This window comes from Hemicordylus capensis, chromosome 2, assembly GCF_027244095.1.
Source record: "Hemicordylus capensis ecotype Gifberg chromosome 2, rHemCap1.1.pri, whole genome shotgun sequence".
Lineage (NCBI taxonomy): Eukaryota > Metazoa > Chordata > Lepidosauria > Squamata > Cordylidae > Hemicordylus > Hemicordylus capensis.
Genome location: NC_069658.1, coordinates 236596185 through 236610431, shown reverse-complemented (window position 1 = coordinate 236610431; position 14247 = coordinate 236596185). Strand labels below are relative to the sequence as shown.

The 14247-nt window shown below is 47.2% G+C and overlaps 1 protein-coding gene across 4 annotated transcripts in view; it reads right to left on the bottom strand.

Annotated features, from left to right (window-relative positions):
* The window catches only part of LOC128341963 (vomeronasal type-2 receptor 26-like), a 30007-nt gene extending 16618 nt beyond the window's left edge, over positions 1-13389 (bottom strand). For 3 of the 4 annotated variants that reach the window (XM_053288685.1, XM_053288686.1, XM_053288687.1), the window contains exons 1-3: positions 13285-13389; positions 5946-6237; positions 1528-2334 (exon numbers count right to left, since the gene is read on the bottom strand). In XM_053288685.1, the coding sequence (XP_053144660.1) occupies positions 1528-2334; positions 5946-6237; positions 13285-13325 (1140 nt within the window). In that variant the 5' untranslated portion in view covers positions 13326-13389. The remainder of the gene's footprint in view (positions 1-1527; positions 2335-5945; positions 6238-13284) is intronic. The other variant, XM_053288688.1, reaches the window with a different exon arrangement.
* Between the last annotated feature and the right edge of the window lie 858 nt (positions 13390-14247).

Here is a 14247-nt window from a genome sequence, read left to right as displayed (position 1 = left end):
AGATAATGGTGGCGGCAGCGGACCAGGCCAGGCCGGCCGCCAGGAGATGGAGGCAGCGGTGGGCCAGCCTGGCTTGGCAGTCGGGAGCAGGAGGCAGCGGTGGGGCGGCCCGGCCATCAGGAATTGGTAGGCCGGCAGTGGTGGTGGGCCAGCTTTCCGGCTGGCCCACCAGCAAGAAAGCGCCGGGCGGGGCGGGGGGGAGAAGCGGCCGGCGGAGGCGCACATGCTCTGCGCCTGGCCCAGCTAGTTTGTATAAAAGCTTGGCTTTCTCAGCCCAATTCTGAATCAGACTTAAGGCCACTGGACTTGCCGAAGACTTTATCAAATGCTGTTTTGAGCTTTCATCATAAGGTGTTCCTTTGTATTTAGATTAGGCCTCAATACAATGATGTAGCATTTGGGGAAAAAGATGCAGCCCAGTAACCCAGCACTGGAGACCAAGATGGAGAGGACCTGAACGGCCACCATGTATTTCCCCTTCGTGCTCAGATAGGCAGGCACAAAGGAGACCCAAACACTGCAGAAGACCAACATGCTGAAGGTGATCAGCTTGGCTTCATTGAATGCCCCAGGCACAAGGTAGCCCGGCAGCGGGCCCTGGCAGAGGAGGCGGGCATGCAAAAATGGGGGGGGAGGGAGGGAGGGAGTTCCGGACCTCCGGAACAATGGGGAACGGATGGGGGAAGCGGCAGGAAACGCATGGGGAGGAAGGGAGGGGGGGAAGCAGAGGGGAATGGACAGGGGAAGGAGAACAGAACTACGGGAAACAAACTGGGGGGGAAGCGGCAGGGGGGGGGAGAAGGCGGCGGGGCCCGGCTGGGCAGAGACAAACTAGCAGAGCAGATGCTATGCGCTGGATCTGCTAGTTATTATTTATTGCATTTCTAGACTGCCTCATCCAAAGGTTCTGGGCAGTGTACAATTTTAAATATATATATATATATAAACAAACACACTGCTTAAAACAATATAAAAACAATTTTAAAACAATTCAGAGCCATTTAAAAGCCAATTAAAATAATTAAAAACCATTTAAAACCCCTTTAAAAACCTGAAAGCAGCCTTCCCCCTGCGCTCTCCCCACCCACCCTGGCCAATCATGAGAATCGCCCCAGTCTGTGCCATCCAAGACCAGTGCAAAGGGGCAAAAAGAGGGACTTGCAGAGGGCTTCATGGTTGGGTGTTCCTTAGGAAAATGCAGCACTTCACTGCTAATTAGGAAAAAATTCTAAGACAAAGACTGTGGGGTTGTCCAATGGACTAAGAGCCCCTGGTGGCGCAGTGGTAAAACTGCCGCCCTGCAACCAGAAGGTTATGAGTTCGATCCTGACCAGGGGCTCAAGGTTGACTCAGCCTTCCATCCTTCTGAGGTCGGTAAAATGAGTACCCAGAATGTTGGGGGCAATATGCTAAATCATTGTAAACCGCTTAGAGAGCTTCCAGCTATAGAGCGGTATATAAATGTAAGTGCTATTGCTATTGCTATTGCTAATTTGCAGGAGAATAACATGTGCAGAAAAAGAATACCTGCCATGGCCTTATCCTCTGAAATGCCAGCTTGTCTCCCTGCTTCAGCAGCATCCGCTTGGATCTAGATGAACACGCAGAGTGTAAGGTGTGTGCCACAGCCTGGACACTGTTGTAAATGCTGTAGCTGTCCACAGCCAGGACTCTTTCAAGCTCCTCATGAGGAAGGGTCTCCAGGTTCTCTTTCTCTCTGCATCTTTTCCATACTTTAACACCCGTTGAATAGAAACACTGAAATGCTTTCTCCAAAAAGTGGCTAAGAGCCGAGAAAAATGGTTCATCGTACTCAGGTCTTGTCCTTTTATTTGACTGGATGAAGAAGTTAAAAATACCATGAATGTGCTGAAAAGATATAACATTGTACAGCAAATACACCGTGATGTCCCAAAAAGCTGTTGTGATCCAGACTTTCCCCACAAGGGGCTTTATCAACATTTCAACTGCTTGTTGTAGAATTAATATTCCATCTAAAAAATAAGCAGTCTCTGCATAGTAAACAAACACATTGGCTCCTTTCCCCTTGAGAATCAAACCAGGATGCAATGACACCCTCGGCGTATTCAGTTCTGCGATGCTTAACGAGAAAGCGACACAAATATCACTGCTGGTGAGCAAAGGGGTCAAGGTCCTCATGAACCCTTCTCCATTATCAGTAGCTGGAGCAATGAGGCCAATCCACGTCCATTGGAAATGCAGGAGCAATTTCACAATCCCTGGGTACTGGACTTCTTCTTTGGGCACCATCCGGTAGAAATATGGGAACTCCGTTTTATCGTTCAGAGCACGAGAAGCAAAAGCATAACTGACCTTGTAAAGGAAGGAGGAGGTGATGATTTGGTTTATCTTCAGCACAAATTTCAAATATTTGTTCACCAGAAAGGGTTAGCATTAAAGTTGCCAAGTCAAAAGGGCAAGAGGAAGAAAACAAAGGTTGTGCACTGAATGTAACAGCTGGCCCCGGTGGGTGGCATTTCAGGGGGGGCGCAGACTTGTTCTCTTTGGTGTTTTTGGTTAACCCATTCCTTGATCCAGGCCAGCTTTTGAATGGGGCTTGAGTTACTTGCATTCCAGTCCTGGAATAGAGGCGGGGCTAAGAAACAGCCAGCAGCAAGAGTACTAAAGGCAGACTGCACTTGCCTCTCTGTAAAAAATTTCTGTCTCATTAAACCGTTAATATTCCTGATTTCACTCCATTGTCTTGTCCTTTCACACTACAGCACTTTCTTCTGGATTCTACATTCCCCATTGCTCTTAAGGGCAGGACTAGAACTGGTATAAAAATTGAATCAATGAACAAACAAACAAATAAACAAACTGGTGTGCTGAAATGGCAAGGAAGCAGATTTAGGATAAACATTGGGAGGAGGAATTTCCTAATTGTAAAAGCTGTTCAACAGTGGAACAATCTGCCTCATGCTGTGGTGGTGTAGCAATTGGCCCTCCCTTACCCTAAAGAGTGAACCAGAAGGGAACCCTGTCCTGACTGACAGGCTAGGGAACAGTCACTCAGCACATGGTGGGCGGGATCTTGAGGGCCATGGGGCAGGAAGAGAAGCATGTCTTTGTTCTCCAGAAGGAGCTAGGAGGGGGATGAGAGAGGATAGGCGGAAGGCTGAGTGAGGCGCAGCAATGGAGCTTTTGCTGCCTCATGGGCAAAGCTAGCCTGAAGAATTTTCTCATGGAAGGGCATCTGCAGACCCTTGTGAGACAGGATTGCAGGAAGCTTGAAATCCCTCCTGGAGTTTGGGGTGAGTTCAAGTAGGAAGGAAGCCAGGGCACAGTTTGTAAGTTAGCTTGCATTAGATTATTTTACTTTGGTGTGCTTTGTAAATCCTTACAACTGTTCTGTTGTGTTTTATTTGTAACATAACAAATTAAGAGAAATTGAGCCAATGCCCCTTTCCAACTAAGGCATTGTAAAAGTCTCTGTAGGCTCCCAAAGGTGCTTTTTTTGTACTTTTTTACTTCTATGTTTTATGCAGCTGGATAACCACAAGTTTTAAAGTGTGCTGCCATCATCTGAGGATGCTTTCTGAAGCATTCTTGTACTTACTGAGTGTTCCTTTTTCCTGTAACTAAAAGCTGAGGAAGCCTCAGACTGAAGCAGTTTGTAGTATTCTGAATACTGTAGCACATCCCTCCACCCTGCAGGGGGTAGGACAAAGACCTCCAAGCAGTGTTCTCTCTAATTTTTTTCATCTGTGTGCAGAATGAATTTTGTTCTGAGTGGCAGTATCAAGGTGTTTCTTTTTTTAAAAAAATCACCACTGCGCAGCACCAGCAGTAGCTGTGGAGAGGGTGCAGGGGCAAGTTCCCCTTAATAAATCCTTTACCTTTTTACCAAGGGAGAAAGGGTGGGATGGGGCATGGTGCTGGTGGTGGAGGCTGCAGGAAAGGGGATGAGGAGCAGTGAGTTCCCCTTATACTGGGATGGGAGGTGGTGGGCTGCTTCCAGCTGCCCTCCCTCCTCCCAACTGACTGCACGGGCATCTCACCTCTCTGCTGAGCTGCTGGTTTCTGGCCTTTCTCCACATGGAGGAAGCAGAGAGGTGGGACTCGGGAGGCCTGTGCAGTCAGTTAGGAGGGCAGTTGGAAGGAGCTTGCCACCTCCCATCCCAGTAAAAGGGGAATGCTCTGCTCCTTGCCCCACTCCCTGCAGCCTCCGCCACCAGCACTGTGTCCCATCCCACCCTCCCTCCCTCAGTGAAAGGTAAGGGATTTGTTAAGGGGAACTCTTCCCTCCTCACCCCCCCGCAGCTACTGCCGCTGCCGCACAGTGGCGGTTTTTAAAAACACACGGGGGGAAGGGGACTTTCTCCTAACCCCCACCCTTGCTGCAGCGATTCCCAGAGAGAGGCAGGGAATTTCGAGAAGCCGCAAATTTTGCTGCTCCTTGAATTTTGCTGACATAGGCAGATGCCTCCTCTGCCTCTCCGGTAATCTGCCACTGCCAGCAGGGTTCAGGTGCACAGCTGCAGACCCAGGCGGGTAACAACGATAGGGCAAGGGGAGACAGTTGTCTGGGGCCCCCACTGCCTGGAGGGGCCCCCCAGAGGCACCTCACGTGACTCCCCATTGCCCCCTGCCCAGCCCCAAGGCCCCTCAGCCACTTGCCCTGTTCGCCATCTCTCCAGCTTGTTCTCCTGGCCTGCAAAGAGCTCCTTTTCTCCCGCCTCTCAGCTGATCGGCGGGTGGGCGGGGCTTCCACGGAGGTCTGGTGTAGGCCTCTGTGAAGCCTAAACTCCAGTAGGGCCCAAGCCAGCCAGGAAGGAGGAGGCAGCCAGAGTGGCCACCACTGCTCTCTGCAGCAGAAGACCCCCTGCTGCCAGGTAGAGTGTGAACTCCTTTTTGTGGTTACCTTCCCCACCCCCACCCGGATATATAGGGATCTGCTTGCCATAGGGCTTTGATGGGAGGGGGAGGGACTGAGAAGTCTCTGAATATTTATTTTTAAACAGCTTGGAAAATTTGCTGGCTTAAAAAAAACTATCTAAAAAGTCCTATAAGTGGCTTGTTTCATGGCAGAAAATTACAAAAACTTCTGGAAGAAACAGTATTATATTTATTTTATTCATTCATTTATAAATGCACTTATGTTCAAGTTGTTTTGCAACCCAGAAGGTCTGAGTGAGAACTGTGAAGCATGTGTGGTGCTTTTATTTTATTTTTCTTGTGTGTGAACTGCTCCCCAATAACTTGCAGGGACTTCAGGGTAAATCTGGCCAACATGTGAATGCAGCACCTCCATTCCAGAGGAGATGTGTCTTAAAGGGCTTTAAAAGCCTCCTGTGAAAAACCTCCTGGAATCAAACTTGACTGAATTTGTTCAGAATTCTGAGAAAACAAACATAGGCTCACCCTGCATGGTTGAAAGTCTCCTTTGCTAATCTGCAGCGAGGGGCCCATTTTAATCATTCATCTTTCTAGTGTGTTCTAGGCATTAAAAGTAAAACAAATGTATAGTACTCAATGTATATCACTGTATATTGTGACGTGTGCGTGTGTGTATTCAGTGAAATGTATTTCCAGACAGCATACTTATTTTGGAATATCAGACTTAAATTCTTGGGGGCCTGGGGTGTGCGGAGGCCCTGGACTTTGAGTGGGGGGGCCCCATTTTAAAATCTTGTCTCTGGGCCCACTCCAAGCTTGCTACGCCCCTGTGCAGACCACAAATGTGCCCCTGCTGGTATGTGAGCGTTGACCCCGAGAGGGGGACTTTCCCCCAAACCTCAAAATCCCACTTGACTAGAGATGACAGTGTAAGAAACAGAAACACATGTGTTTAACAGGGAAAGCCAAATCTTCCTGTGTCCAAATGCCACATGCTAAGACACAATGGTGTCCCTTCAGCCTCATTTCTTGACAAAAGATTGCAAAGTGGAATTAGATTCAGCTTGTTCCACACTTCTTCTTACCTGTTGAATTTTGTACGTGCTTGACATCACTGAAACCTGGATGGAGTTTTCAGAGTCGGCCCCTTCGAGAACAGCCAAGAGATTCATCTGTCTTCCACAGCTGTAGTTTGGAACATTCAGCTGCCCTGTAGAGAGCAGGTCTGCCATGGTGTCATAAGTCATTCTTGCACTGAAATAGTTGTCATACACATTGTAGCCCAGGGTGACGTTGGGCAGGAGCTTGGGATTTCGGTTGATCTCTTGAATGGCAAACAAGAAGGACAAGATCTGCCAGCACATTAAGGATTCTTTCCTGAAACAAAATGTTTGTAGATCACATCGTCAGCCTCCATTCAGAAAGAACATGTCAAGTAAAGTTCATAATTTTCTAACTCTACACGATTTTCTATTATCATTGTCTGACATGATAATGTCAGACAATGATAATAGAAAATTATGGACAGCCAGCGTGGTGTAGTGGTTAGAGTGCTGGACTAGGACTGGGGAGACCCGAGTTCAAATCCCCATTCAGCCATGAAACTAGCTGGGTGACTCTGGGCCAGTCACTTCTCTCTCAGCCTAACATTAATAATAATAATAATAATAATAATAATAATATTTCTATACCGCCCTTCCAAAAATGGCTCAGGGCGGTTTACAAAGAGAAATAACAAACAAATAAGATGGCTTCACAGGGTTGTTGTGAAAGAGAAACTCAAGTATGTAATACACCGCTCTGGGCTCCTTGGAGGAAGAGCGGGATATAAATGTAAAATAATAATAATAATAATAATAATAATGCATAGCCTACTGCCATTGTAGGTCTGTTTCAGGGCTGCTATGGACTTCAAAGCAAACTCTGATGCTGTTCAGAATCAGTGGATGCAGAAGCAGCATTTAAAAAATAAATATATACACACACACACACACACGCATTGTTTTATTGTACATGTTTTAAATAGATTTGTATTTTTAATATATCCCAGTTTAATATTTGTATTGTTTTAGCTACTTAATCATTTTGTATTGTTTTTAAACTTACTGTAAGCCACCAATATTATTTTAATAGAAGGCAGTGTATATGTGTACACACACATGTACACATAGACATTACTGCCTCCAGGCAAGCATTTAGGGAAGATATGCCATTTCCTGATGAGGTCGGCATGGAGAAGTAGTTCTGAGTGTCATCAGCTTATTGATAACACCCAGCACCAAACCTCCTGATGATCTCTCCCAGCAGTTTCATGGAGACAGTATAGAGCTTTGTGGAACTCCACACTTCAGTTCTCCCTTAGCAGAATAAAAGTGTCCAAGCAACACCATCTGGAATCTGCCAGAGAGGTATGAGCAGAACCTCTGTAAAACAATGCCACCCAATCCCCCCTCCCTCAGACGGTCCAGAAGGGTACCATGGTTGATGGTATCGAAAGCCACAGAGAAATCCAAAAGGATCAGCAGAGTCACACTCCCTCTGTCGATAGCCAGTTGGAGATCATCCATCAGGCCGATCAAGGCAGTCTCAACCCTTGGCTCACATGAAAGCCAGTTTGAAATGGGTCTAGATAATCTGCATCATCCAAAACTGCCCGGAGCTGAGAGGCCACCACCTGCTCAACCATCTTGCCCAACCATGGAGGATTAGAAAAAGGTCTGTAATTAGCTAACTTGGAGGGATCCAGTGTAGCTTTCATAGAAAGAGGTCTAATAATAGCTTCCTTAAGACAAGGAGGCATCTTGCCCTCCCTCCGAGAAGCATTTATAATGTTTACTAGACCCTCTCTGATAATATAATTATCAGATGAGACAAGTCAAGTTGGGCAAGGGTCAAGAGAATAGGTTGTAGGACGCACAGTCTGAAGCAGTTTGTCCAACTCCTCAGGAGTCACAACCTGAAAATGATCGAATCTAACAGGTCCAAACAACCAGGTTTGTCAACTCTATTAGAGACTCTGCTGGGCAGCGGGGTGATGGGTACACCAGCAGAAGTCCCAGTCTATCCCTGGTCCCTAGGCTTAGCTACACACATTCAGTATAGGCCAAATCCCTGACAGGGATCCTGGTAACTGAGATGGCATTCTTGTAGACCACAGCCTAACTAAGTACTAGGCAACAATGAAGTGAGCAAGAGTCTTCCTGCAGATGGCCTGTGCCAGCGGTAACACCTCTGGCTGCTGCCCACCCTAATAAGGGCCAGGAGATCAGAAGCCCAATGAGTGTGGCTCTCACCCGCACCAATCAAGCAGTTTGGTACAGGTGCAGGATATCAAAACAAAATCAGAGTGAGCTTGGCTGACTCTGCAAAGAGGAGGAGAAGAGCACACAAAAGCCTCGACTAGACCCTTTTCCCACCCAGAAGGAGAATGGAGTGTAGAAGCACCATCTTCCAGTTACCTTTATAGGCTGCCTCTGGCTGCTGCCCACCCTAACGTACAGTATGTGTGTTGAGTGAGATATATTTCTGCTATGAGCTGAATAGCCATTTTCTACTTTAAAAGGAAAACAGGGCAGATTGAAGAAGGTCTATGAACAAGTGAAGCTCCCTTTTACTGAGTTGAAGCCCTATTCCATTGAGCTCAGTATTATCCACTCAGATGGGCTGCTTTCCAGGATTCCACAGAGGGTCTTTCCCAGCCCTACCTGGAGGCTTGCATCATAAGGATGGGGTTGGGGATGGACAAAGACTGGAACACCTTGAGGACTGCCTGCCCAGGGTGGCAGTGAAGCAACAGGATGCTCTCAAACCATCTCAGGAGGGGACACTATGATGCACCAGGAGGATCCAAGCAGGACCTAATCACCTGGAGTGAGCCACGGTAGACTTGCCCTAAGTACTGGGTTGTGGCTGGCTGCAGAATCTGAAATGGCAGACTGTGCAGCAGATTGTGTCATCTGGGTATCTTGATGCATCCCCAGCATCTTCCCAGAAGTCATGGGAGGTCATGTAATCATGGGAGGAGAGCTGGTCTTGTGGTAGCAAGCATGAATTGTGGTCGCAACATAAACCCTGGCAAAAGAAGTGCAAGGAGACAATAAGGGATACAAAAAAGAGAGTTTGAGGAGCATATAGCTAGAAGTGTCAAGGGGAATAACAAACACTTCTTTCAATATATCAGTAGAAAACCTGCCAGGAAGGTGGTTGGCCCCTTAGATGATGAGGGTGTGTAAGGGATTATTAAGGAAGATAAGGAGATTGCAGAGAAGCTGAATGAGTTCTTTGCATCTGTCTTCACGGCAGAAGATACTGACCACATACCCTCTTCAGAATTGAGCTTTTCAGGTTTAGTGGCTGAGGAACACAGGGGCGTAACTATAATAGGGCAAGGGGAGACAGATGTCTGGGGGCCCACTGCCTTGGGAGGCCCCCCAGAGGCAAGTCACATGACTGACTCCCCCAGCCACACACCTACCCGGGCTTCCTTCAATTGTATTCATCCTCTGAAACTGATGTGAGTGTTAAGACCTGGAGCTACCAGAACAGCATGTCTTTCTCTAGTACCATTAAATGACCTACCAGTCTCCTAGCAAGAATATGTAACTTGTCCCTATGATCAGGCTTTACCAGAGGACTGGAAAGTAGCCAATGTGACTCTGATTTTCAAAAAGAGATCCAGGGGGGATCCAGGAAATTACAGGCCGGTCAGCTTAACTTAGGTGCCGGATAAATTGATGGAAAGCATACTTAAGGACAACATTGTTAGACATATAGAAAAAAAAGGCCTTGTTGAAGGAGAACCAGCATGGGTTCTGCAAGGGAAAGTCTTGCCTCACTAACCTTTTGGAGTTATTTGAGAGTGTCAACAGGCATGTAGATAAAGGTGAGCTGGTTCATCTGGCATACTTAGACTTCCAAAAGCTTTTAACAAAGTTCCCCACCAAAGGGTCTTGGAAAAACTTAGCAGTCATGGAATAAAGGGACAAGTTCATGTGTGGATCTGTAACTGGCTGAAGGACAGGAAACAGAGAGCAGGAATAAATGGACAGTTTTCACAATGGAAGTAGGTAGGGTGTGAGGTCTCCCAGGAATTGGTACTGGGAACAGTGCTGCTTAACCTGTTCATAAATGATCTAGAAGTTGGGGTAAGCAGCGAAGTGGTGAAATTTGCAGATGACATGGAACTTTTTAGGGTAGTCAAATCCAGAACAGATTGTGAGGAGCTGCAAAAAGACATCTACAAATTGGGGGAGTGGGCAACAATATGGTAAATGCGGTTCAGTGTTGGCAAATGTAAAGTGATGCATATTGGAGCAACCCACCCACCCCCCGCCAATTTCACATATACCCTGATGGGATCTGAGCTGTTGGTGACTGCCCAGGAGAGAGATCTTGGGGTCATGTTGGACAGCTCACTGAAAGTGTTAGCTCAGTGTGTGGCAGCTGTGAAAAAGGCTAATTCCATGCTATGAATCATTAGGAAGGTGATTGAAAATAAAACTACTAATATTATAATGCCCTCATACAAATCTTGGTGTGGCCACAGGCCACATCTGGAGTACTATGTACAGCTTTGGTCACCGTATCTTAAGGAGATTGTAGAACTGGGAAAAGTGCAGAAGAGGGCAACCAAGATGATCAGTGGCCTGGAGCACCTTCCTTATAAGGCTAGGCTACAGCATCTGGGCCTCTCCACCTTAGAAAAGAGGTGACTAAGGGAGACATGATCAAGGTGTATAAAAGTAGGCATGAAGTGGAGAGGGTGGACAGAGAAATTTTTCTCCCTCTCTCACAACACTAGGGGTCACTCCTTGAAACTGAAGGTCAAGTGGAAGGACAATTTAGGACAAGTGGAAGTGCTTTTTCACACAGCACATAATTAATCTATGGAATTCCTTGCCATGGGACATGGTGATGGCCACAAACTTGGATAGGCTTTAAAAGGGGCTTAGACAGATTCATGGAGAAGAGGTCTATCAATGGCTACTAGTCTGATGGCTGTGGGCCACCTCCAGCCTCAGAGGCACGATGCCTCTCAATCCCAGTTCCAGGGGAGCAACAGCAGGAAAGAAGGCATGCACATACCTCTTGCCTGTGGGCTCCCTCGAGGCATCTGGTGGACCACTGTGTGAAACAGGATGCTGGACTAGATAGACCTTGGGCCTGATGTTCTTATGAATTGTCTGCTTTGCTAAGTCTGCCCTGGTTTGCAGTTGAATGGGAGACTACATGTGTGAGCACTGTAAGATGTTGCCCTTAGGGGGCGGGGCTGCTCTGGGAAGCGCAGAAGGTTCCACGTTCTCTTCCTGGCATCTCCAGGATAGGGCTGAGAGAGACTCCTGCCTGCAACCTTGCAGAACTTTTGCCAGTCTATGCAGACAATACTGAGCTAGATGGATCAATGGTCTAACTCAGTAGAAGGCAACTTCCTGTGCAGTTGGAAGCAGTTGGAGCTGCAGTCAATCCATTGCCCCATAATTACTTACCAAAGAACTCTGATAGAGGGAGGCTCCTTGAAGATGTGTGGCTGAAACATAATGATCGTTGCAGAAGAAATCCCACCAATGAGATAGTCTCCTGGCTGGTAGTAATTCAGTGGATCTGTCTGCTCCCTTATCAAAGCCAAGGGACACTTTGCCTTCAGCCTCCCCAAGGCTGCAGGGAGCAGAAATTGCAGCATCAGTCTAGGTACTAACCCTATTAAAGCCATTTCTCTGGTACCCTTCAGATCCAGCTAATGCTCAGAAGTCAAAACCTTCTTGCAAAGCCGAGGCTGATGTGACTGCACTGATCAAGATGGAATCTAGCCAGGTCATCTGCTCTGAAGAGGATGATAACTGAATGACACATTGGCAGAGTCCTTGCCTGACTTTAATCTCAGCCCAAGTTCCCTGGGGCCAGAAGGCTACAGTCTTTTCAGGCACAGTTGCAAGAAGGTAACCATGTCTTGCTCTCACTTCTTAAGTTTATTTTTGGTTTCAGTGACAAACTGTAGTCCAAATCCCATGAGTTCTGGAGACTCAAACACTGTGATTTGGGCAATTATAAGGAGAGAATAATTTTTTCTCCCTCCTGGACTTTTTGGTTGGCTTCATGTGCAGGTGCACGGCTGGAGAAAACATGCTTGTTTTCACTGATGTGGCTGAATACCCTGATGTGAGTCAACAAGAGGTCAGTTGAACCTGGCAAACTTTATTGAAGCACTTTCATTCTTTTAAGTCATCATAAATTAATATATCTCATACCAGTGCACATTTAGAGTCTCACAAGTGCAAAGAAACACCTCCCTTGTCTGTGGGTGGCCTCATTCCACTGTTCTTACGACTACCAAGCTTTATTTTGAATGGAATTATGATGAACACTCACACAATCTGAAAAGGTTGGGGAAAATAGTTCCTCCCATTGCAGCCAATGATGGCATGGGTCTAGACCTTGTTTGACCTCCCTGAGTCTATAAAGAATGAGGTGTCATTGTTGACACAAACCACTTACCTGATGGGCCACTGTGTGAAACAGGATGCTGGACTAGATGGGCCTTGGGCCTGATCCAGCAGGGCTGTTCTTATGTAAAGAGGGGTGCACACCGGAAGCTGCCTTATACTGAGTCAGCCCATTGATTGGTCCATCAAGCTCAGTATTGACTACATTGATTGACAATAGCTCTCCAAAGTTTCAGGTAGGAGACTTTCCCAGTCTGACCTGGAGATGCCAAGGACTGACTCTGGGACCGCAGACCTTCTACCACTGTGCTATAGCCCCATTCCAAAAAAAATCCCCCTCCACCACAAACCTAACCTTATTCTGTGGTGGCTTAAAAAAAAGAAGAAAGAGAACTGGGCCATTGCCCTCCTGCCATATAGGCATCCTGCTTTGAGCAGGGGGCTGGAACAAAAGACACCCAAGATCTCTTCCTACTCTAAACTTGTAGACTGTTATGAACTGCCCATTTTTGTGCCGGGCAGCCTTTCTTTTGTTAATCAGTGCATCGATGGCTCTGTTAATACCTGCCATTGCCTTCAAAGGCAGTTGCCATTAGGAATATTGCAAGTGTCACATTCATTTATCTGGTCTCCTGGTAGAGGCTCATGGGAAGGTGCAGGAGTACCAGATCCCTCTTTTTGCTCCTTTCCCACCTGGAGGTATATGTGAATAGAGGAAAGAAAGTGCAGGCAATTTCTAGCAGAGGGATACTCAGAAGAGATTCTAGAGAGGCCAGATGCCTCTCAATACCAGTTGCAGGGGAGCCCCAGCAGGAGAGAGGGAGGGCAGGCCCTCAGAAATTTAAAGCATTTCTATACCGCCCAAAACTCGCGTCTCTTGCCTGTGGGCTTCCCAGAGGCATCTGCTGCTGGGCCACTGTGTGAAACAGGATGCTGGACCAGATAGGCCTTGGGCCTGATCCACCAGGGCTGTTCTTCTTCTTACGTTCTTAACTTCTCCTCAAACACCCTCACTGGCTGCTTCATTTCCAGCTCTCAGCCGTCTCTCTTCTGCTCACGGAAGACACTTCCCCTCGCCAACTGCTGCCTCCCTCCCAAGATTCTTACTGGGGTTTCCCTGATTATATGCAAGGGCTCTTCTCTGTCAGTGGACCATCTAACTTGCTTCATCTTGAAAACCCTTTCAACCTTCTTTTTGGCTAACATTTTAACTGAAAATTCTCTCACGTACGCCACATACACCCCGCCACCCTCTATATCAGTGGTTCTTAATGTGGGGCCTGCCAGATGTTGCTGAACTACAACTCCCAGCATCCCCGGCAACAATAAATTGTGGCTCTAGGAGCCCATCTCTGTGCATGGCTGGGCTGGAAGCAGCCCATGCTTGCACAGAAGCAGTTAGCCGGGGTTAAGGGAATGCTTGATCCCAGTGGTCCTCACACGCAGCCCAGCCCAGGTTAGGCTGTGAGTGAGAACAGCCTCATTGCCTTCTGGTGGTCAGAAACATATTTGGAAACAAAGACACTGAAGGAAGGAAGTAGCTGGACAATTATGGAAAGGACTACCTTAAACGTGGCACTGACTGGGGCTCCACAGAAATGTTCCACATGAACAGCAGCTCACTTCCATGTGTTTCTCACATGTACTGGCCTAGAAGCAGCCAGAGGTACCATGCTAGCAGAAAATCCTCTCAGGTTGCAGGTTGTGCTCTTGTGGCAAGGACATTGATCCCTGCTAACTTGTCAAAGAGGCACCTTTTAACGTGGTGATTCTCTTTATTTAGCAGGGGGAGAGCAACTGGCCCTATCCATCCCCAGCACAGTACCTCTAGTGACTGTTGCTGATGTCTATCTTCTGTTTCTTTTAGATTGTGAGCCCTTTGGGGACGGGGATCCATCTTATTTATTTACTAGTCATTAAGCCCGTTAACATTAACGGGCGCTAGAAG